Source organism: Caloenas nicobarica, chromosome 30 (genome assembly GCF_036013445.1).
Source record: "Caloenas nicobarica isolate bCalNic1 chromosome 30, bCalNic1.hap1, whole genome shotgun sequence".
NCBI classification, from domain to species: Eukaryota; Metazoa; Chordata; class Aves; order Columbiformes; family Columbidae; genus Caloenas; species Caloenas nicobarica.
Genome location: NC_088274.1, coordinates 2,436,311 through 2,459,631, shown reverse-complemented (window position 1 = coordinate 2,459,631; position 23,321 = coordinate 2,436,311). Strand labels below are relative to the sequence as shown.

Here is a 23,321-nt window from a genome sequence, read left to right as displayed (position 1 = left end):
GTTCAGGGTGCACGGTGATCTGCCCAAAGACGGGGGAGTGGTGCCGGTTTCATCTACCAATAAATTCCATTAATGTTCACCAAGTCGAGTACCAGTCTGCTTTGCCTGTGATGCTGACTGGTCCTCCCTGAGCTAACTGCAGCTCCCCATCTTTCTCTGAACCCATCAGCTTATGGGAGACTTCAGGAGTCCACAGCAAGATTTTCCTTATTAGGGAAAACAGGAAAACTCAGTCACAAATCTGCAGAAAGCCTGACATCCACATGCTTGCTGCCTCCACAGGAACATCAGCAAGGCCCTGCCTGTACACCAAAGATTAAATTAATGGAGAGTTTTCCTGTGCAGGAAGCAACTAAGGATCAATGGAACCATCCGTTGTTACCTGTTTTCACAAGAGGCAGATGCTGCTTCAGCGTCCATCTTTCAGTGTGTTGCCAATGTGAAAATGGAAGTGTGTTTTTTTCTAAGAAGGAAACCTTAACTGGAAAGTTGGTTCATGGCTCATTTGCCTCCCTGTGCCTATAATCGAATTAATAGCTCAGGAAACGTTACAGAGTGATTAGCAAAGCAATCCCAGGACACTTCAGAGATCACATAACCACACGAGTCTGTCTTTCCTTTTGACCCCGAGTTCCCCAACCCCAAGGCAGGAGCAGGCAGGGCAGTCGTTTCCTCGAGTCACACCAGGGAGGAGAGAGCAGCAACAGCGCTTGGCACCCAGGGCTGGCAACAGCAATTTGTGCTCTGAGCTGGGGCTTAGTCCATGTGCAAGCCCAGCACTGATCCAGATACCAAACTGAGGGTGTCAGTTCATCCCCGCTGCCACACACACGCTGCACCTTCTCCCATCGCCTCCTCCCGATGAGCTGTTTTCCAGCCCCTTCCACCTCAGCCCAGCTCAGACACCTGCACTCTGGCCCAGGGCTGACTGGGGCTGGTGACCCTCGGGGCAGCAGCAGGAACCGCTCTGACCCTGGTTGTGGGGCTGTCCCTGGGCTGAGCCCTCGGGCCCAGGGCTGCTGAACTGGGCCATGGTGGGGCCCAGGGGTGCTGAGGTCGACAGGTCCCCCCAGCCTGTCTGTGCTGGAGACACCTGCTCCTGCAGCAGCCCTGGACCTGGACCTGAACCTGCTCCATCCTCATCCAGAAGCACACGTTTGTTTGGCATTTTCTTAAAACTGAAGATCATTCAGGTAGAGGCAGAGCCTGTTCAGCAGTTTGAGTAGTTTGGGGACAGAGGCCAGTTGGGGGCCAGGGCCCTCAGGGGTGGGGGCTGTTTCTGCCCCGTGCCCTTGGCCTGGCGCTCACAGCTGGGAAGGGACTTTCCAAAATCCTGCTGGGAGGAGCCAGATGTGCCCACCCCCGGCACAGCCTCAGGGTCTGCTGCCGACCTGCCTTCAGATCATCTCTCCATAGAATCATAGGATCGCTTTGGTTGGAAGAGACCATCAGGTTCATGGAGTCCAAACATAACCCAACTCTAGTACTAACCCATGTCCCTAATGACCTCCAGTCTAAACCTCCCCTGGCACAACTTGAGGCCATTTCCTCTTGTCCTCTCACTTGCTCCTTGGGAGAAGAGACCAACACCCTCCATGCTCCAACCTCCTTTCAGGCAGTTGTAGACAGTGATCAGGTCTCCCCTCAGCCTCCTATTCTCCAGGCTGAACCCACCACTTCCCTCAGCCGCTCCTCATCACACTTGTGCTCCGGCCCCTCAGCAGCTTTGTCGCCTCCTCTGCACTCTTTCTAGTGCCTCAATGTCCTTCTTCTGATGAGGGGCCCAAAACTGAACACAGGATTCAAGCTGCGGCCTCACCAGCACCGAGCACAGTGGCAACAATAAAGTGTGGCTGATGTTCTCTCTTGACCACGCTCCCTTCCCCACTAAGGAAAGGGAAAAGGAGGAAAAGGGAGAAAGACTTACAATTTGGATAGATTTATAAAACAAAACAAGACAAAAATTAAAACTTTCCTCGTAATACTAATAATGAGACAAATAAGGCAAAATATACAAAACCAATATTGTATTGCCCAAAGTAGCCAAAATGCTGCCACAGGGGCTGGTGTCACAGCAGAGGCTGCAGGGAAGACATCAGGAAGTCCTGGACTGGACTCGGCAGTGCACAGGAACTGGGTTCAGGGATGCAAGGACTGGAACCAGGATCAGGGTTGCAGGCAGGACAACGGGCAGGCTCCTCTTGAGATGCCAGCCATGGACCAAGAGCCTGAGACCCTTGTGATCTCCCAGCATTAAACTGTGCATGACGTGGATGGCATGGAACAACTCGTTTTTCAATTGGCGTCACTCGTTCTGTCCACCCCTCCCTGCAAGTACAACCCTCTCACTTATGCGACATAAGAGATTCACCAGCGATGTTGGCTGCTATAGCAATAAGATCTAGTCCTAGGCCTTTTCTGCATACCAGCCCTACTGTTAGCTCAGTAAAACTGTCAATATTGGCCGTTGTCGGCTCTGGAGCAGACGGTGTTTGAAAAACATGCAGCCAACTGCAGAAATATGCAGTTACTTAGAAGAGCTTAAGCTGAAAGGAAAATTCACTAAAAGACAATTAGTCTTGTTTTAACCAAAAGCAGGACAGCCCTCATCACAGTCTGCACCTTCCTCAGAGAGGCAGCAGAGGTGAGGGGCCGATGTCCTGCCTCGGGTGACCAGTGAGAACAGGACAGGTGGAAGTGGAATGAGGCTGCGTCAGGGCACATTCAGACTGGACATTAGGAGAAAGTTCTTCACTGGAGGGTGGTCGGTCACTGGAACAGGCTCCCCAGGGAAATGGTCACGGCTCCCAGCCTGTCATAGGTCAAGGAGTGTCTGGACGATGCTCTTTGTCTTGTGGTTTAGTGTCACATTGTTGTGCGAGCAGCGGGGAGCTGGACTCATTGATCCATATGGTGATCTTCTAACTCGAGATATTCTATGATTCTGTGGTCTTCAAGCTCAGGAATATTTCATCCCAGACCCGTTTGTGTGTGTCTTTGTCTCTTTCTGCGCTACCTGGGGAGCTGAGGAGATGTCTGGGAGGGATCTAAACCTTACATGTGTCACATGGATGAATATTTTCCACTAACACAGTCAAGTGTACAGAGAGACATGGCGGGGTTGGGGAGGTGAGGAGCAGGTTCTCCATACAGTGATGGACCTCAGGCAGACTGCTGCTCCTTCCTGTCCACACCTCCTCAGGGGACACTCTGCATCAATATCAATGGGAGAATTCTCCTATCACTTCTTCTAAGAGCTCTTTCTGTACCTTCCTCCTTCACTACACCCTTGAAACTTATCTGATTAAGCATAAAAGTCTTGAAGACCATTTGTACATGATGGAAGCGATAGGGCTTTATCAGTCTTGTGTGATAACTGCCAGTCCCAGGCAGATACCTCAGGTACACCGGGGCCTCTGGAGGTTTGCACTGGGGGCTTATGGTCAGACCATGGAGCTCTGCCTGAAAACATGAGAACTGCTCTCAGTTCTTCAAAAAACAAACAAACAAACAATACAAAACCACAACTCACTCATCAGCTGAAATGATTCAATGTTTTAAATAAAATGTCCATGAATTTCTGTCCTGCCAAAATATGGATTTTTACAATATGTATGAATTGCAGGAGAAGAAATATTGTAGTTACCCTGTGCTTGTATTTCCAGAACTCTGCCTATGATACTGTGTATTTAATCCCCCTGAACATCCAGGTGTTTCTACCTGTCCTTATTCAACCCACCATGTCTGCAGTCATGTCTTCAGAAGCCTGTCTGGACATTTGCACTTTCCACTGTTCTCCAGATGTTCTTCTCCTCTCACTCTTTGCTCATTCAGAGCCTGTCACCTTTCTCTGCTTTGAGCTTCAGGCAGGTAAAGCTGAATTGTCTTTCAGCCGTCGCTCTCATACTCCCTGTAGGCAACTCTTCAATTGTGGTGATGGACCTCACTGGAAGTGGCTTAAACTAACGATAGAGTATACTTTATTGTTCATTATGTTCTGTTGTGTTTTCTTTCTCATTATCTTTTTCGCTTTCTGCCAATTAAAAAAGCCTCTTTGTGCCTATTTACATCCAGATCTCTAAGGAAAGCATGAAGTAATTCGTGCAGAGAAGCTGTAACAATCAGGTGCAAACTTGAGTGGAGAATCTGATGTAAAGAAAAGTGATGCAACTGCCAGGGGGCCAATGATCGAAACAGAAATTTGGAGAGGTGAGGAGCAACAGTCTCTGGCAGGAGGCCTGGCTGTGAGAGGACACTGTTGAATGCCCCAAGCCTGGAGGCCTACAGTTTTTAGCTTTTTCAATTTGTCAGCCAGTGTAATGGAAATGTCCTTGAGAAAAACTTTATAAGAAGACCTAAACCTTCAGGCCCTGCCCTGAGGAGATCACCTTTCCCTCTGGAAAGGCTGTTCTGAGGCCAGCTCTGTCACAGCAGTGCCCATTGCCTGTCCCTGCCTGCGCTCACAGGACTCACACACAGCAGGACAGTGACCAGGCTGCCAGAGCACTCAGGCCTTGCACCAACACAAGGGATGAGAAGGAGAGTGTGGGAGAGGAACGAGAACAGCTCTGGAAGGCCAAGCGCTGCTGCTCCCTGGCAGTGCTGCCAGGCTGGACTCTTTTCCCAACCACCCATGCACAGGAACTGTCCCTGCAGCTCCAAACACAACTTGGTGAAAGGATCTTGGTGAAAGGGCAGAGGCCCTGCTTTTGGTTGCACATTTGGCCAGCACCAAGCAGGGCTCCAGCCACAGTGCTGAAGAACGTTCTCCTAGAAAAAGAAAAGGGTGTCTGTGTGTAACAGGGGAGGGTCTATGGGAGTTGGTTTAATTATAGTCAGAGGACTTTCCCCTGGCTTCTCACCGTCTTTTTTTTTTTTTTCTCATGACACTGCCCCATGCTCAGGAAAAGCAAATGTCCAATGGCAGCTCCATCACCCAGTTCCTCCTCCTGCCATTCTCAGACACACGGGAGCTGCAGCTCTTGCACTTCTGGCTCTTCCTGAGCATCTACCTGGCTGCCCTCCTGGGCAACGGCCTCATCATCACCACCATAGCCTGTGACCAGCACCTCCACACCCCCATGTACTTCTTCCTGCTCAACCTCTCCTTCCTTGACCTTGGCTTCATCTCCACCACTGTACCCAACGTACGCCATTTCCTACACAGGATGTGCTGCACAGGTCTTTTTTTCCTTTTTCTGTGGTACAGCAGAATATTGTCTCCTCACCATCATGTCCTACGACCGCTACATTGTCATCTGCAAACCCCTGCACTACGGGACCTTCCTGGGCAGCAGAGCTTGTGTCCACATGGCAGCAGCTGCCTGGGCCACTGGGTTTCTCACTGCTCTGCTGCACACGGCCAATACATTTTCACTGCCACTGTGCAAGGGCAATGCCCTGGACCAGTTCTTCCGTGAAATCCCCCAAATCCTCAAGCTCTCCTGCTCAGATGCCTACATCAGGGAAGTTGGGCTTCTTGTAGGTACTGTCTGTTTAACTTTTGGCTGTTTTGTTTTCATTGTGCTGTCCTATGTGCAGATCTTCAGGGCCGTGCTGAGGATCCCCTCTGAGCAGGGACGGCACAAAGCCTTTTCTACGTGCCTCCCTCACCTGGCCGTGGTCTCCCTGTTTGTCAGCACTGTCATGTTTGCCTACCTGAAGCCCCCCTCCATCTCTTCCCCATCCCTGGATCTGGTGGTGTCTGTCCTGTACACAGTGGTGCCTCCAGCAGTGAACCCCCTCATCTACAGCATGAGGAACCAGGAGCTCAAGGGTGCCCTGTGGAAACTCATATCTTACTGTTTTCTGAAGCAATAAACTGCCCATCTGCTTCTACATAAGAGTTTTAATGTAGCTAATTGCAGGCCTAGCCTGTCATCTGGATTTTCTGTTACTGGTTGGTTTTTTATTGTGATAATGTTGTCATGCCCTTTCTAGTTCTCTCTCTGCTTTTCTTTTACAACCACTGGCTATGTAAATGAGGAGCCGTGCTCTCCTTGTCTCTTAAACAAAATAAACATTCCTGTAGTAACTTGTTTTTCACTATATCCTTCCTCCAAGGCCTACTTGGAGGTTCAGGGAAAATTCCTGTGTGGGTGGGAGGAGGGGAAAAGAGTCCAGCCTGGCAGCACTGCCAGGGAGCAGCAGCGCTTGGCCTTCCAGAGCTGTTCTCGTTCCACTCCCACACTCTCCTTCTCATCCCTTGTGTTGGTGCAAGGCCTGAGTGCTCTGGCAGCCTGGTCACCGTCCTGCTGTGTGTGAGTCCTGTGAGCGCAGGCAGGGACAGGCAATGGGCACTGCTGTGACAGAGCTGGCCTCCGTAACAGTACTTCTGTAAAGAAAAGTGATGTTCACAGGGCAGTGCCTGAAGGCTTAGGTCTTTTTCAAGTTTCTCTTAAGAACATGCACAAGAAAGCAGCCTGCAGGTTGAAACACCAGTGTACAGCTGAACAGTGTGTGTGTGCAGGGCTGGGCACACAGCAGTGTCCTCTCACAGCCAGGCCTCCTGCCAGAGACCTGCAGGACCAGCAGAGCAGGGTCTGGGCTGTGCCATGTGCACTGGACACCCTGAGGAAGGAGCCTCAGGTCAATCATCATGCACTGGCCCCTCACAGCCACCATTTCCAGCACTGGCTTCTCCCCACAGAGGTTGTTTTTCCCTCCATGGATGGACACTGAATGAATAGTTCAGCAGTCCAAGTTTGTATTGTAAAGATGAGATATGAGCACGCACATCATGTATGTGATGTGACATGAACACGAGTGAGCACAAACACCATCAACTATTCCTTGGGGTTCCATGAAGGCCTGTGGCACAAAGAAGGCCTTGAGGTCACTTCATATTGGGAGGAACACCCCATGGGAAATCACCTGAATGCAGCCCTGGGATGTGCTTCCTTTAACTGAGGTCCCCGTGTCCATTCCTCATGACGTGGGACATCTCAGATGAGTGCAGAGCAGGGGGACACACCACAGGGCTGAGGTGTCTCCCGTCCCTTGGGAGTGGCAACAGGAGGCCAGAGAGGCACTGTGACTCCTGCCTCTATGTGTGAAAGGGACAGACTCTGTCTGTGAGCATCCCTGGGTGCATAAGGAGTCCATGAGGCCAGCTCAGATGTGGACACCTGACAGAACCCTGATAGCCGGAGGCTGTCCTGAGGAGCCCCGTACCCCTGAGGCCCCAGAGGAAGGCAGGGCAATGGAGGAGTTTGCCTCAGCTGATGAGGACTGGGTTAGGGACCAGTTAAGCAATCTGGACATCCATAAATCCATGGGTCCAGATGGGATGCACCCGCGGGTGCTGAGGGAGCTGGCTGAAGTCATTGCTGGACCGGTCTCCGTCATCTTTGCCAAGTCTTGGGAAATGGGAGAGGTGCCTGAGGACTGGAGGAAAGCAAATGGCACTCCGGTCTTCAAAAAGGGCAAGAAGGAGAACCCGGGCAACTATAGACCGGTCAGCCTCACCTCCATCCCTGGGAAAGTGATGGAACACCTTATCCTTGGTGCCATCTTAAGACATATCAAGGATAAGAGGGTCATCAGGGAGAGTCAACATGGCTTCACCAAGGGGAAGTCGTGTTTGACCATCCCATAGCCTTTTATGAAGATGTAACAAGGTGGATTGACGATGGCAGAGCAGTGGATGTGGTCTACCTTGACTTCAGGAAAGCATTTGACACCGTCTCCCACAGCATCCTCACGGCAAAACTGAGGAAGTGTGGACTGGATGATCGGGTAGTGAGGTGGACCGCAAACTGGCTGAAGGAGAGAAGCCAGACAGTCGTGGTCAATGGGGCAGAGTCTGGTTGGAGGCCTGTATCTAGTGGAGTGCCTCAAGGGTCAGTCCTGGGACCAAAACTATTCAATATATTCATCAACAATTTGGATGAGGGAATTGAGTGTACTATCAGCAAGTTTGCTGACGACACCAAGCTGGGAGGAGTGGCTGACACGCCAGAAGGCTGTGCTGCCATCCAGTGAGATCTGGACAGGCTAGAGAGTTGGTCGGGGAAAAATTTAATGAAATATAACAAGGGAAAATGTAGAGTCTTACATCTGGGCAGGAACAACTCCAGGTTCCAGTATAGGTTGGGGAATGACCTGTTAGAGAGCAGTGTAGGGGAAAGGGACCTGGGGGTCCTGGTGGACAGCAGGGTGACCATGAGCCAGCACTGTGCCCTTGTGGCCAAGAAGGCCAATGGCATCCTGGGGTGTATTAGAAGGGGGGTGGTTAGTAGGTCGAGAGAGGTTCTCCTTCCCCTCTACTCTGCCCTGGTGAGACCTATTCTGGAATATTGTGTCCAGTTCTGGGCCCCTCAGTTCAAGAAGGGCAGGGAACTGCTGGAGAGAGTCCAGCGCAGGGCCACAAAGATGATTAAGGGAGTGGAGCATCTCCCTTATGAGGAAAGGCTGAGGGAGCTGGGTCTCTTTAGCTTGGAGAAGAGGAGACTGAGGGGTGACCTCATCAATGTTTATAAATATATAAAGGGTGAGTGTCACGCGGATGGAGCCAGGCTCTTCTCAGTGACAACTAACAGTAAGACAAGGGGTAATGGGTTCAAGCTGGAACACAAGAGGTTCCACTTAAATTTGAGAAGAAACTTCTTCTCAGTGAGGGTGACGGAACACTGGAACAGGCTGCCCAGGGAGGTTGTGGAGTCTCCTTCTCCGGAGACATTCAAAACCCGCCTGGACGCCTTTCTATGTAACCTCACCTAGGTGTTCCTGCCCTGGCAGGGGGATTGGACTAGATGATCTTTTGAGGTCCCTTCCAATCCCTAACATTCTGTGATTCTGTGTGATTCTGTGAACTATTCCCACAGAAGGCAATATTATTGAAGAAGTCATGAACCAAGTGTATCCCAGGGTATGGGCTACTGATGTACCTGGAAGGGCCAAATTGCTGCACCTGTCGAGGTAAAAATCAAAGAAGTACAAAAACTGGTGAGGATAAAACAATACCCTTTGAAAAGGGAGGACAGAGAGGGAATTCGGACGGTGATAGAGAAATTCCTGCAAATCGGGTTATAAACAAAATAACAGAGGATCTCTACCCAGTGGTAGCAAACCCATACACCATTCTGACTGTATTAACCCTGATTTGGTTTACTGCTTTAGATTTAAAGGATGCCTTTTTTTGCCTCCCTCTCCATGAAGCCAGCCAGACAATATTTATGTAAAACACAGCTCACATGGATGGTGTTGCCACAAGGATTTAAGAACAGCCCGACAATATTTGGAAATCAACTTGCTAAAGATCTTGAATCTTGGGAAGCCCCGTCTGATGAAGGACAGATGCTACAATATGTGGATGATATTTTGATCGCTACTAGAACAAAGGAGATGTGCATAACCTGGACCTCACAGAACAGAAACACCTACAATGGAATAAAGAAGCTACACGAGCCTTTGAAGAACTTGGTAAGGCTTTGATGTCAGCCCCTGCTTTAGGACTCCCAGATGTGAGTAAACCATTTTTTCTATTCTCTCACGAGGAGCAGGGAATAGCCTTGGGTATACTGGCACAGGATCTTGGCCCGTACCGACGAGAAGTGGCCTATTTCTCCAAACAATTAGACGCAACTGCAAAGAAGTGGCCTGGATGCCTATGGGCAGTTGCAGCGGTGGTACTGAACATACAGGAGGCCCGGAAATTTACCATGGGTCAGAAGATGACTGTGCTAGTATCCCACACGGTGTCTACAGTTTTGGAAGCAAAAGGGGGACATTGGTTTTCCCCGCAAAGATTTCTTAAATATCAGGCTATAATGGTGGAACAGAATGATGTAGAAATCATCGTCACTAACATTGTGAACCCAGCTTCTTTCCTCAGTGGTAACATCGGAGAACCAGTTCATCACGATTGCCTGGAAACCATCGAAGCAACATACTCCAGCTGACCTGATCTAAAGGACAATTCTATGGAAAACACTGAGGACTGCTTTACGGACTGAAGCAGCTATATCCTGAACAGTGAAAGGCATGCTGGTCATGCTATAACGACTGGCCACGAAGTGATGGAATCTGGACCTCTGCCTAGAAGTACTTCCGCACAAAAGGCAGAAATAATCACCCTTACTTGTGATCTGGAACTAGCTCAAGGTAAAACTGTGAACTTTTATATGGACTCTAAGTATGCTTTTAGGATCGTGCATGCGCACGGAGCAATTTGGAAAGAAAGAGGACTCTTGAACTCTCAAGGCAAATATATCAAACATGCAAATGAGATATTGAAATTATTGGAGGCAGCAACTTCCTAAGAAGGTCGCAATCATGCATATCAAGGCACACCAGAAAGTGAGCTCAGAATTGGAAAAAGCAAATGAGTTGGCAGACAGAGAGGCAAAATTGGCAGCTAAGCAAAAGGTAAAAATAGAAAGTGCCCTGGTCCCCAATGGGCAGGTCTCTTTGGAAGGTAAGCCAGAGTATACTAAGGAAGACCGGAAACTTATTATAGATTTAGAAGGATCATATGATAAGGGAGGGTGGGCTCACACCCCACAAGGAAAACTTATTGTTCCCTCCTATTTAGTTTGGCCTTTAGTAAGGGAAGAGCACAGAAGGGGACATTGGGGAGCAGAAGCACTATATAAACGTTTGATCAGAAAATAATAGCTAGAAATTTGTATACTACCATAAGACAGGTGACACACCAATGTGATCTTTGCCTCCAGACTAATCCCAAAAATACACCCAAGCCAGAAATAGGTCAAATTGGGAAAGGAAAAGGACCTGGGCAACAATGGCAAATTGATTTGTCGGAACTCCCAAGAAAAGGAGGGTACCGATATTTGTTGGTACTGATTGATACCTTTTCAGGTTGGCCAGAAGCATTCCCTACCAGAACAGCAAAAGCTCGGGAGGTAACCAGAACATTAGCACAAGAAATAATCCCAAGGTTTGGAGTTCCAGCTGCCATATCCTCTGATAGAGGGCCATATTTTATTTCAAAAGTTATACAGCAAGTCAGTCAGCATTTGGGAATAGACTGGCAGCTACATACCCCTTGCTGTCCTCAATCCAGTGGCCAGGTAGAAAAAATGCATCATCCAATTAAACAACAAATTGTAAAACTGGGGCAGGAGGTGAACTTAGCTTGGCCTCAATCTTTGCCTTTGGCCCTCTTGCATATATGAAGAAGGCCAAGAGCAAAGGAAGGGTTAAGTCCTTCTGAAATCCAGTGTGGGAGACCCTATAGAGTACAGAAGGGAATGTCTACACAAATAAGGGATGAAATTATGACTTCTTATCTGGTGACATTGGGTAAACAACTTAACAAAACTGGGAAACGTGTTTGGGACTCAGAGCAGGAGTTTGGATGGGGCAGTACATAACATCCGCCTGGGAGATTATGTGTATGTGAAGTCTCTTGCAGAAAAGACTTTGGAACCACAATAGGAAGGGCCATTTCAAGTCCTCCTGACATCCTTCACTGCTATCAAGATTAAAGAACAGAACGCCTGGATCCATCATTCTGAAGTGAAGAAAGCCTGCAAAGCACTATGAAGGGTAACCTAGGTGCAACCTGGAAAATTGTATTTCTTATGCTCATAGCCTTAGCACATGGGTGGGATGAAAATCGGCATGGGCAAAATCTGAATAAAACCACGGGGGGACACTTTAAATTGGTGCTTTGGAATCAAACCAATCAGAATGTATATGTTACATTGCCCACTTCTGCAGGAGACAGTTTTAAGTTTGTGATAATTAACCAAAGTATTCCTGAAATTCTATCAAAGAAATTAGGTTACATCCACCTTGACATGTTTTGGTCCTTCTGGACCTAGACCTTTTGGTCCTTTTAGTCCTTCTGGTCCTTATGGGCCCAGGCGGCACTTACTACATCAGCAAGAAGAAACCCAAAAGAGGAGACAAATGCTACAACTGCAGTGAGCAGGGTTACCACGCCAAAGAACGCAAGCTCCCAACGCAGCCCAAAAGATGCCGTTTCTGCTGGAGCAGCAGCCATATGATTGCCAGCTGCCCCAAAAGAGCTTAGCAGCATGGCGGACAAACACCAGGAGCCTGACTTTTGCATTAACGTTAAGATCTGTTTGTTCTTTGAAGGATAGAGATGGGTTTTCTCAGGTAGAAGTACCCTTCTTACCTGTGGTCAGAGAAAACATAAAGAATCATCATATTAGTAAAAGAATTTACTAACCTCTTAGAAAAGAGAGGACTGATACAGGGAATTAACTAATTAACACTTAACTAATTAATACTTAGAGAACTAACACTCAAGGAGCTAACGCTTAGAGAGCAAACCCTTAACTCACAACACTTAGAACCCTTAACCCACATTACAATTGCCTAGCTTTGCTTAGCCTTGTGTAAGAGAAACAAAAGTTTATTGATGACTTTACAGGCCTCGCAGGGAGACAAAATCTTGGGTACATCCTTGGGTGAATTAGAGAACCGAAACTTGGGCACAGGACAGGAGATACGCCAGTTCTAACCAACTCAGCAGCCTGAGTCCCAGCCAACTCATCACACCAGGCCAGAGGTGAACGTGTACAGAGAAGATGACCCCGGTCCACGATCACTGCGCAGGCGCAACCAGGAGGGGCCAAGGGTGGAGACTATGGGAATGATTTCCCAGAGCTCATTGTAATAAGAACCACCTTCTCGGGGACAGGTTATGAATATGTATAGGCGTTCCTAGAACTTTCATGAATATATAACACTTTACAGTATTTAACTAAGCTCACAGCTACTGGAAATTTGCACGTCTTTGGTGAAAATTATTTCCCCATGTGTCCAGCGCTAAAATAAACATACCTGCTTTACAATCTTACAGGTTGTAAGGTCACTTTCCGCGCGTCACCCTCACTACCTGTAAACAGTGTTTCCAAGTCTTTGCTTCACCAGCCTCCAGGGACAGGGACCTCGAGTGGTTGTTTCCTTCACAGCTGTGTCAGTGATGGCCCTTCGTGGGGTCCCAAACACCTTCAGAAATTTGGGGTTTGCTTCTGCCTTTCACTTCATTAGAGCTTTGTTCATTCTTTCAGTAGCTGCAGTTCAGGATCATGGCACCAGAGGGATCACTAACATCTAAAATGCTCTTACAAGCCAAGCCTCTGGGCATCATTTTCCAAAAGGCTTCAAGTCTGGTGTGGGTGATTAGAGAGATTTCAGGAACAGCCAAACAGAGAGCATTTCCTTAATAAATAGCCATAAACCAGTATTTCTTCTGTTTCCTTCCCTGCTCACCCTTCCCTCCCTTTCCAGAACAGGTGATCTCAGCAGTCTCCTGTTCATATTGATCTGGAGCGTCTCCTGATAAAGATTGAAGATGTCAGAAAAGTGGGTGCCTGAATCACCGTGTGAGTGAGGAGACAGGCCAGGACAGCTCAAGAGGAGTCACACTCCTCTGGACCAAGAGGTGGGTGTTCCTGGGAATCTCAGGTGCCACAGCACAGCGATACTTGTGTTCGGGGAGCTGGTGAAATGACCCATTTCCTTTTCTGTAATGGTGTCTGAGTTTGCTCAAGTAACCCCTGACTTGAGCCACATCCACTCCTGGGTGTTCTCCAGACTCCTGCCTTCAGGAACAAAGCCCCAGGAGACCTTGCTGGTGAAGATGGAGGCAAAGAAGCTGTGAAGTACCTCAGTCCTGTCTGCTTCTACTCTTACAAAGTCCAGCAGCAGGTCCATGTTACCCTGGTCGGTTATTTTACTGTAAGGAAGCAGTGTCAGCTCATCTGGCTGCCCTCAGCCTCCCCTGCAGGTTTCAAGTCCAGGGCAGCTGTGGCATCATCGCCACATCAACGGAAAACGTTTCTAAATTCCTCCTTTACAGCTCGACACACTCCCACATTCTGTGTGTTGCCTTTTTCCCCTGGAGGTCCGTCAGTTCAGACGAGCAGCCTCACAAGATAAATGCTACTTCTCATGGGTACTCAGAGAGATCATTCGCGTTCTTAGAGCAGGCTGTCCTGTAAGGCCTGTCAGATTTCCTGAGCTCCTTCAGCTTTCAGAGCTGCTTCCCTGGCACCACCTCTATCAGCCCCCCCAGTCATGTCAAAGTCTTCTCCTCTGGAGCCCACCAGCCTGTGCTCTGCTGCTGGCCTTCCTCCCTCCCCTCTGGTGCCTGGGACCCCACTGTTTCCTGCTCACACCAGCCAAGGTGGACACTGATGTTCACATCCTCGACTTGTTTGCCAGTTCCAGATCCTGGTGAGCATCACCCTTGTTGACCAACCAGGCAGCCGTGTTAAGAAGTTGACCCAAGACCCTCTGGACTGTTGGCACCTGCCACTTTGCCTGGCCAGTGAATGCCAGGGCAATTACAGTTCCCCATAGGAACCTGCTCATTGACTGGAGACTTCCTCTGGTTGCTGATAGAAGATCTTTCCCATTTCTTCTTCATGGTCAAGGAGTTTGTAAAATCCAACACATTGTCACCCTGTATTGGATTTGCATGGCCAAGTCTTGGAACTGGGCTGAGTGTGGCTGTGCTACAGTTGTCACCTCTCTGAGAAGACAACAGGAGTTTGACTGACGTCAGACAGAGCTGATTTCAGCTGGCTCCAAGATGGACCCACTCCTTGACAAATCTGAGCCACTCAGTGATGCTGACAGCACCTCTGTGATATTGCATTTGAGAATGGGTAAAAACCACTGCACAACAGCAGGTGGGAGAGAGGAGGGAGGAAATATAAAAGAAAAAATGCTACAGACACCAAGGTCATACCCCAGACGACCCAAGTAATACCCTCAGCAGGCCAAAGCCTGCTCTCCTGAAATCCTGCTCTTTGCCTTGTTATCATCTTCCAGGAGCCTCAAGTCTCCTTTCCCATCCCTGACTGTTACATCCCTGACCAACTCTTTATGGTTTGTAGGTGTAAAGTCCCACAGGGCACCTCACCTCACTGACTCCTCAGTCATCCGTGCCAGGAAGATGTTGCCATTGAGCTCCAAACCCCTCCTGCATGGCTGGTACCTTGCAGATATTGGGATATCTTAGGTTTGCCATGAGGACACAGCCCTGCAAACATGAGGCTACTTTCATCTGTCTGAAGGAGGCCTCATCTAATTCCTCTTCCTCATCAGTGAGTCTGTAGCTGATGTCCACCCACCACAACATTGCCCATGTTGCTCTGCCCTCTCATGCTGACTCCTCAGCTCTGAGCTGATATTCTCTGTCCCCAGGCAGAGCTCCACACATTCCTGCTGCTCCCTCACATAAAAGGCAACTTCCCCTCGGACTCCAGACCTCTGGCATGATGAGCACCAGACCCCCAAGACCCCCCAGTTTCTCCAGGAGGGGCTATTTGTAGTGCCCTGAAACTCCTCATGCTGTTATCTTTGGAGATACACCCTCATCAGGATAAGCCATCTGCAGGTAAACATCAAGAGCTGACCACAAATGGATCTTCAGTCCAGGGAGGGTCCAGACCTTGAGAAACTTTGGGATTCCACCATCCAAAAGCTCTGAATGAGCTGTATGGGGGCAGGAGAATAACCCCATCCATCAGGACAGAGCAGGACCTGACACGCTGAGCAGTGACCCTGAGGAGAAGGGCCTGGGCACTACAAGGGCCGCCACACAAGCCTGTGCTGCACGCTCACCATGAACAAGGCAGCTGCACACGGGGCTGCATGAGGAGGAGCGTGGGGACCCAGACACCTAGAGTTCTCATCCCATTCGATTCAGCACTGGTGTGACCCCACACACACGGGTGTGTGCCAGTGTGCGGCTTCCCAGTTTGGAGAAGCAGGGAGGAACTGGAGAGTGTAGGGCTCTGCCAAGGCAGGGTTCAGGACCTTGTGCACATGGTGTGGGATGCTGAGGGACCTGGGCTGCTTTGGCCCAGCAGTGCTGGGGAGGCTGCAGCAGTGTAGGAGGAGCCTGAGAGTGCTTGAAGGGTGGTTTCAGAGATGGTGGAGGTTTTCTTCATAGTGGGAAAGAGCTTGAGAAAGAAATAGCACCACAAAGTGCAGCTGGAGTGGTTCCAGCTGGACATGTGGAGAAAGGAATGTGACTGGAAGGGCAGTGCTGTGGTGGAGCAGGTCACCCAGAGGGAGTCTGCATCAGCCCAAGGCTTTGTGCTTCAAGGAACAGCTGGGGAGGATGGAGAGAGATCAGCAAAGGAAGGAAGATGCTCAGACAAGAGCAAGGTGGGGCAGCAGGGGGGATGTCTCCAGCCTGCAGGGAAAGAGGTGCAGGTGATGCCACAGCATAGCACAGGCTGTTGTGGAGATGATCACGGATGTAAAGAGGCTGAAAGCCCCCAACAGACATGAGCTCCTTCTCCCCTTAGCTATGGCTGTTGTCTCCACCTCTGATGCCTGTGAGGAGACACCTTGTCCTTACAGCACAGGGGCCTCGTGGCCTCCTTGTCCCCAGCCAGGAACCTGGGAGGTGTTGGACCATAGTCCTGCCCTTGGCCTTGCACAACCCCACATCATGCTGTCCCAGGAATAGCCCTGGACAACGTGGGAAGGACAGGATCTGTCTTCCCAGGGCTGGGGGTCAAGGATTGGTGCTTTGATAATGAAACACATCCAGGTTTCCTGATCATCAGAGAGACCTTCACCTTGTTTTTCCTGACCTGTCATCTTTGCCTCCAGTTTCCTTCTCTAACCCGACCCTGGGGATCGCTCCTCAGTAGTGTTCCTCAGTGGGACCCATTGACATTACAGGAAACTTTGGAGTTTGATTCTGACTTGGACTTCTTGAGATGTTCCTTAAATTTCCTCTCTGTGTCTGAGGTTCATGGACTCAGTGCCAAACCCACCAGAGGGGTCATTAACGTGCCTTGGGCTGCTCCTGTGCTGCTGAGCTGGGCTGGGCTCCTGGGACAGAGGGAGCTAATGGCACGCAGCAGCGCTGCAGAGAGACAGCTCTGCCCAGGAGCAGCTCCTCTGCAAAGCGCAGCAGGGCTGAGGGCTCTGCCTGGGGATCTCAGGGAGACGGGCAAGGCAGAGAGAGATTAAAGGTGGTCAGGACTGGGAGGATGACTGAGAGCTCATTGGAGGAGAAATCTTTGCAGCCCTTGCCATGGTAAGTCTCTGGGTGCAGGGCAATGCAGCTGTACCTCCTGGAGGCATCTCCTAAAGTTAGCACAGGCACAGTTTGTGGGATCTGTAAGGACGGGCCTCTTGTACAAGCAATGTTGAACAGCTGTGAAGTTAGGTGAGAACCCAGGGGTGCTCAGGGCTGTCCTGCACAGCAGGGTCCCTTCACCCCAGGGCTGTGCCAGGGCAGGGGCTCTGCCGCCTGCCAGGGTCAGCACTCAGCCAGCCCAGCGAGACCCCAATGGTGCTGTGGGGAGAAGCTGTGGGAGGAAGGAGTGACCCCTATGAGGGCAGGAAGGGAGCTTGTGCTGTGGAGAGGGAGTTGTGTGATTCAGGGCTGCTCACAGCTCCAGATCACCCCCAGGACTTTTTCCAAGTAGATGCCTCAAGGAGAAGATCAATGCAAGGATTACCAGACAGATAAGAAGCCTTCCTGAGCCTTTCTTTTCAGTTTCCTATCCCAAGGTTTGAGAGGAGCAGAAAAGGATAAAATGAAAATGAGCCCTCATTCTTAAAGAAGTCAGTGAGAGTCCTGAATGGCAACTTTGAGCGATGAGTACATCGGCCAGAAGGCTCATAACATCCCTTCACCACTCCTCTGGCTGTGGGCAGCACCTGCATCACCTTTGCTGGACCCCTCAGCTTTAGTCTGATTTGTCTTGTTTTCCAAGCTGCAAACAGGAAGATGCCCCCAGGCAGTGCCCTGCAACAGGCAGGGGATCTGTAGAGCCAGGGTGAGGGCACAGAGGGTGTGATGGAGTATGTGAGCACTGACAGGGAAAAGACATGACACATGGCAAGACCTCCCAGGGGGAGAATATCTGGGCAGCAGGGAAATGATCAGAAATGAGAGGAAACTAAACCCGGAATTGTTATAGGAGGCAAAACACAGAAAACTCCCTGTGATCCCCCACAGTGCAGATCCCTCCTGTGAGCAGCCCCCTCACCTCCTCTCCCACCCAGAAAAGCCTCTGCCCTCAGGGCCGGGGGCTCCAAGGCATGAACCAGCTCCTGTGCAGCCAGAGCTCCAGTTCCCTCTGCAGAGCACAGGGGCTGAGAGCAGCTGCCCGGCAATGCTGGTGTGTGGGAGGTGGCTGCACAGCTGGGGAAGGGTGACGCTGTCTGAGTGCCCGGCTGCCTCTGCCCTGGCCTCTCTCACACCCACCCTCACCGCATTTTCCTTCTTGCTCCACTGCTCTGGGTCACTGCTGTTGTGATCTGGTTCTTGCTGTCAGGCTCTTTGGGGATGGGAGTTTCAGCTGCACAGTCACAGCCTGATCTTGTGGGTCCTTTCCTGCAGCTGTGTCCATGGGAACACATGTCCCAGCTTTCCTCTGACCTGTGGGGCTGTGGGCAATGCAGTCTGTGGGGCTGGGGAATGAGCTGAGTTTCCCTTAATCAAATGCCACCATTAGGACTCCTGGCTGTCTCCTTGAGGTTTCCTTCCAAGCTGTGAGCTTCCGTCCAGGATGCAAACCTGTCCTACAGCATCCTTCTGTATCTGAAAGCCCCACGGAGAAGCGCAGAGATGCTGCAACTGAGAAAATGCTTTTTAGGAAAGGGTGAGACATCTTGTGGTTCCATCTGACAAAGCCGAACCCCAGGACTGTCCCTTTAGCACATCCCATCTTCAGGAGCCCTGACTCTGCTCTGCCTGTCCTGCTGGGCTCACCAGCTGCCCCCAGAAAGGCCCAGCTCTGCTGTAGGATCCCAGGAGTGCTGAGCCTTTCCTTGGGGTCCGCACTCTCCTGCCAGAGTCCTTTGCTTCTGTCTGTGAGGGGTCGTGTCCTGCTGTCTCCATCACATCTCCACCTCTGGGCTGGGACAGAGAAGAGTTTGCAGATCTGTCCTTTCTAAAAGGGTCTCCTGCTCCAGTATCAGTCCAGTTGTTTGGATTAATTAGATTAAATTGTGTCTGAAGTCATTTTCAAGGCAGCAAAAGCTGAAGCACAGGACAGATGAGTAAAATCCTGATGGACATTTCTGCTGTCTGACTCTGCACTGAGCCAGACAAAGCTCAGCATTTTTGCCTGTCCTGTCTCAAGAATCTTCACATTTTAAATCACGGAAAGCAGGATTTCTACCCCTAAAAAAACCCTGCTAACCTGATGTGGTGGTGGAAAATAAAAAAATACAGATAAAATATGTATAATGACATGTAATTGTCTCCTCTGCAGCCCAAGCCCTTTATAGTCATGAGCAGAGATATTAAACTTTTTCATTGAGGGTCACAAACCAGCTCCTCTGTCCCCACTGCAGCAGAGGAAAGCTGGCTGCTTGGCAGCACACGGGCAGAGGTCCCACTGCTCACAGCACACTCAGTCAGTACACAACAGAGGAAGGAAATGCATTTCAGTTTGGGAGATACCTATGAAAAACGGTGTCGCTTTGCTAAGGGGAATCTGTCCTAATTTTATGTTTGAGCAGAGCCCACATGACAATAAACAGCAAATGTCCAACAGCAGCTCCATCACCCAGTTCCTCCTCCTGGCATTCTCAGAGATGCGGGAGCTGCAGCTCTTGCACTTCTGGCTCTTCCTGGGCATCTACCTGGCTGCCCTCCTGGGCAACGGCCTCGTCATCACCACCATAGCCTGTGACCAGCACCTGCACACCCCCATGTACTTCTTCCTGCTCAACCTCGCCCTCCTCGACCTGGGCTCCATCTCCATCACTGTCCCCAAATCCTTGGCCAACTCCCTGTGGGATACCAGGGTCATTTCCTATGCAGGATGTGCTGCCCAGGTCTTCTTTGTATTTTTCTTGTTTGGTGCAGAATATTTTCTTCTCACCGTCATGTCCTACGACCGCTATGTTGCCATCTGCAAACCCCTGCACTACGGGACCCTCCTGGGCAGCAGAGCTTGTGTCCACATGGCAGCAGCTGCCTGGGCCACTGGGTTTCTCAATGCCCTGTTGCAAACGGCCAATACCTTTTCACTGCCATTGTGCAAGGGCAATGCCCTGGACCAGTTCTTCTGTGAAATCCCCCAGATCCTCAAGCTCTCCTGCTCAGACGCCTACCTGAGGGAAGTTGGGCTTCTTGCGGTTAGTATATTAGTAGTATTTGTGTGTTTTGTTTTCATCGTGCTGTCGTATGTGCAGATCTTCAGGGCCGTGCTGAGGATCCCCTCTGAGCAGGGACGGCACAAAGCCTTTTCTACCTGCCTCCCTCACCTGGCCGTGGTCTCCCTGTTTGTCATCACTGCCATATTTGCCCACCTGAAGCCCCCCTCCTTCTCTTCCCCATCCCTAGACCTGGTGGTATCAGTTCTGTACTCAGTGGTGCCTCCAGCAGTGAACCCCCTCATCTACAGCATGAGGAACCAGGAGCTCAAGGATGCCCTGAGGAAACTGATGACTGGATTATTTTCTGAAGCAGTAAACTGCCCATCATCTTCTGCATAACAATTAGAGTGTAAATTGTTGCAGGCCCAGCCTGTCTTCTGTATTTTTTGTTGCCACTTGTGGCTTTTCACGTGATAATGTTGTCATCCCCTTTCTAATTCACTGTCTTCTTTGCGTACTGAGGGGCTGTGTAAAAGAGGAGCTTTGCTGTATGTGTGTTTAAACAAATTAAATGGTCTCACAGTATCTATTTTTTATTCAGATCCTTTCACCAAGTTGTGTTTGGAGCTGCAGGGACAGTTCCTGTGCGTGGGTGGAGGGGAAAAGAGTCCAGCCTGGCAGCCCTGCCAGGGAGCAGCAGCGCTTGGCCTTCCAGAGCTGTTCTCGTTCCACTCCCACACTCTCCTTCTCATCCCTTGTGTTGGTGCAAGGCCTGAGTGCTCTGGCAGCCTGGTCACCGTCCTGCTGTGTGTGAGTCCTGTGAGTGCAGGCAGGGACAGGCAACGGGCAGTGCTGTGACAGAGCTGGCCTCCGTAACAGTACTTCTGTAAAGAAAAGTGATGTTCACAGGGCAGTGCCTGAAGGCTTAGGTCTTTTTCAAGTTTCTCTTAAGAACATGCACAAGAAAGCAGCCTGCAGGTTGAAACGCCAGTGTACAGCTGAACAGTGTGTGTGTGCAGGGCTGGGCACACAGCAGTGTCCTCTCACAGCCAGGCCTCCTGCCAGAGACCTGCAGGACCAGCAGAGTAGGGTCTGGGCTGTGCCCGTGTGCACTGGACACCCTGAGGAAGGAGCCTCAGGTCAATCATCATGCACTGGCCCCTCACAACCACCATTGCCAGCACTGGCCTCTCACCCACAGAGGAACCAACAACACAGGCCCAGTGAGACTGATCTCAGCTGCCTTGGAGTGGATCATTGCAAGAACAAGCATGGGGAGAATTGCAGGTTGGTCAGCCTGCCTCTGTCCCTGGGAAGAGGATTGGACTCGTCCTCCTGTAGAATGCGATTTTAGCTCTTTTGAGGGTGATGCCAAGGTGGGTGGAGGCCTTCAAAAACCTCCCCTGGCACCCGGCCTTGAGCAGGACAGTGAGACAAGATGAGTGAGACAAGGGCTCTCTTCAAGCAAGGCAAGGAAGCGAGATGGGTGTCTACAGCCTGCAGAGAAAGAGGGGCAGGTGCAGGACTGTGTAGAACACGCTTCAGTCTTGGTCAGGTCCTGGGGGCTAAGGAGGGGGATGGACGGGTGTGGTATTTTGAAGGTCAGTTGGGTCTCAGACACTCATAATCCAATCAGAAGCACGTGGCTGTGAAGGGGACTGTGGGGTCATTTCTGTCTCTGGAGGTGACAGCCCAGCAGCAGGGACATGGCTGGGAAAGAACCTCGGCCTAAGTACCCACAGGCCCTACCCAGGAAGAGGCCTCGGAGACGGGCTGTCACGTCCATCCCACCTGAGTTCATGACGGGACAGCAGCAGGAACATGGTCGTGTCTGTCAGAGAAGCTGAAAGGCCAGCAGCAGTGCTGGGATTTAGAAGATCATTGTGAGGTTACTTCACTCTGGTCAAGTGCAAGACCAGAAGAAGACTAACAGGTTGGGTTCCCTGCTTGATGGGCAGTTTCTGAAGGTGGTAAAGCTTTTTCAAGCAGTGGGAAAAAGCAGCAGAGGAAAAAAAAAAAGCCACAAAGTACAGATTGGGAAGTGGATACTGGTTATCAGGAGGAAGAAATGTCCCTGGAAGGGCAGTGCCGTGGTGCAAGAGGTCACCCAGAGGGAGCTGGATCAGCCCATGGTTTGTGTTCCAAAGAACAGCCAGTGAGGGTGCAGACACATCAGGGAAGGAACAGAAATGCTGGGGCGAGAGCAGGTGGGGAAGGGAGATGGGTGTGTACATTCTTCAGGGAAAGAGGGGCAGGTGTAGGACTGTGTAGAACAGCTTCTGGTGGAGATGGCAAAGGGCGATGGCAAGGCTGGAAGGCACCAACACAACCCAGGTGTCTGTCCCCTTGGCCATGGCAGTTGTCTCTGCCACTGAGACCCAGGAGAAGACATGTTATCCCCATGGCACTGGGGCCTCGTTGCCTCCTTGCAGCCACATGGGGAAGCTGGAGGTTGTTGTACCAGTGTTGTCCTTCCCTCGGCCTTGCACACCCACATCCCACGGTCCCAGCAAGAGCCCTGAGCCGTGTGTGAGGGACAGGATCCCCCTCCCCATTGCCTGGAGGTCATGGCTTCTCCTTTCTGCTTCAGAAAGCAAACCAAGGGGTTTCTGAGCATCAGAGCCACCTGCACAGGGCCTTGGCCTCCCTGCCATCACAGCCTCCAATTATCTGCTCTAACGAGTCTCTGGGGAGGCTTTGTCAGGAACAGCCCTCAGTGGGGCCCATTAATGCTTCAAGGAACTTTGAGGTTTGCTTTTGCCTTTGGCTCCTTGAGAGCTTTGTTGAGTCTCTTCTAAATAACTGAGCTTCATGAGCCTCATATACTCCATGGGCTCACTAAAATTCTCCAAGCCCTCACAAGCCGTGTCTCTTCCATCATTTTCTTCAAGTATTGAAGAATTATAGAGCTCATTAGAGAGGTTTCAGGGGGGTGGGTAAAGAGGACATTTTGAATGAGCACTAGGAAGAAGTGAGAGAAGAATTCTCCCATGGATACTGGTGCAGAGTGTCTCCTGAGGAGGTTGGACAGGTGGGAAAAGCAGTCCCTTGAGGCCAGACACGGGATGGACATCCTTACTCCTCATCTCTCCAAACTCCCTGTTTTGCTCATTGGCCCCCTGGCAGTTACATCACTTTTCTTTACATCAGATTCTCCACTCAAGTTTGCACCTCATTGTTACAGCTTCTCTCCATGAATTACTTCATGCTTTCCTTAGAGATCTGGATTTAAATAGGCGCAAAGAGGCTTTTTTAATTGGCAAAAGCGAAAAAGACAATGAGAAAGAAAA

General features: G+C 50.4%; 1 protein-coding gene across 1 annotated transcript; it reads left to right on the top strand.

The window, feature by feature from the left end:
• The first annotated feature begins 19,473 nt into the window (after positions 1 to 19,473).
• Positions 19,474 to 20,430, top strand: LOC135999860 (olfactory receptor 14J1-like). Its single transcript, XM_065653432.1, has one exon. The coding sequence runs from the start codon at positions 19,474 to 19,476 to the stop codon at positions 20,428 to 20,430; it is 957 nt and encodes a 318-aa protein (XP_065509504.1).
• Positions 20,431 to 23,321: the final 2,891 nt, after the last annotated feature.

Coding starts and splice junctions, on each gene's coding strand:
- LOC135999860 (XM_065653432.1), top strand. CDS start 19,474: ATGTCCAACAGCAGCTCCATCACCCAGTTCCTCCTCCTGGCATTCTCA.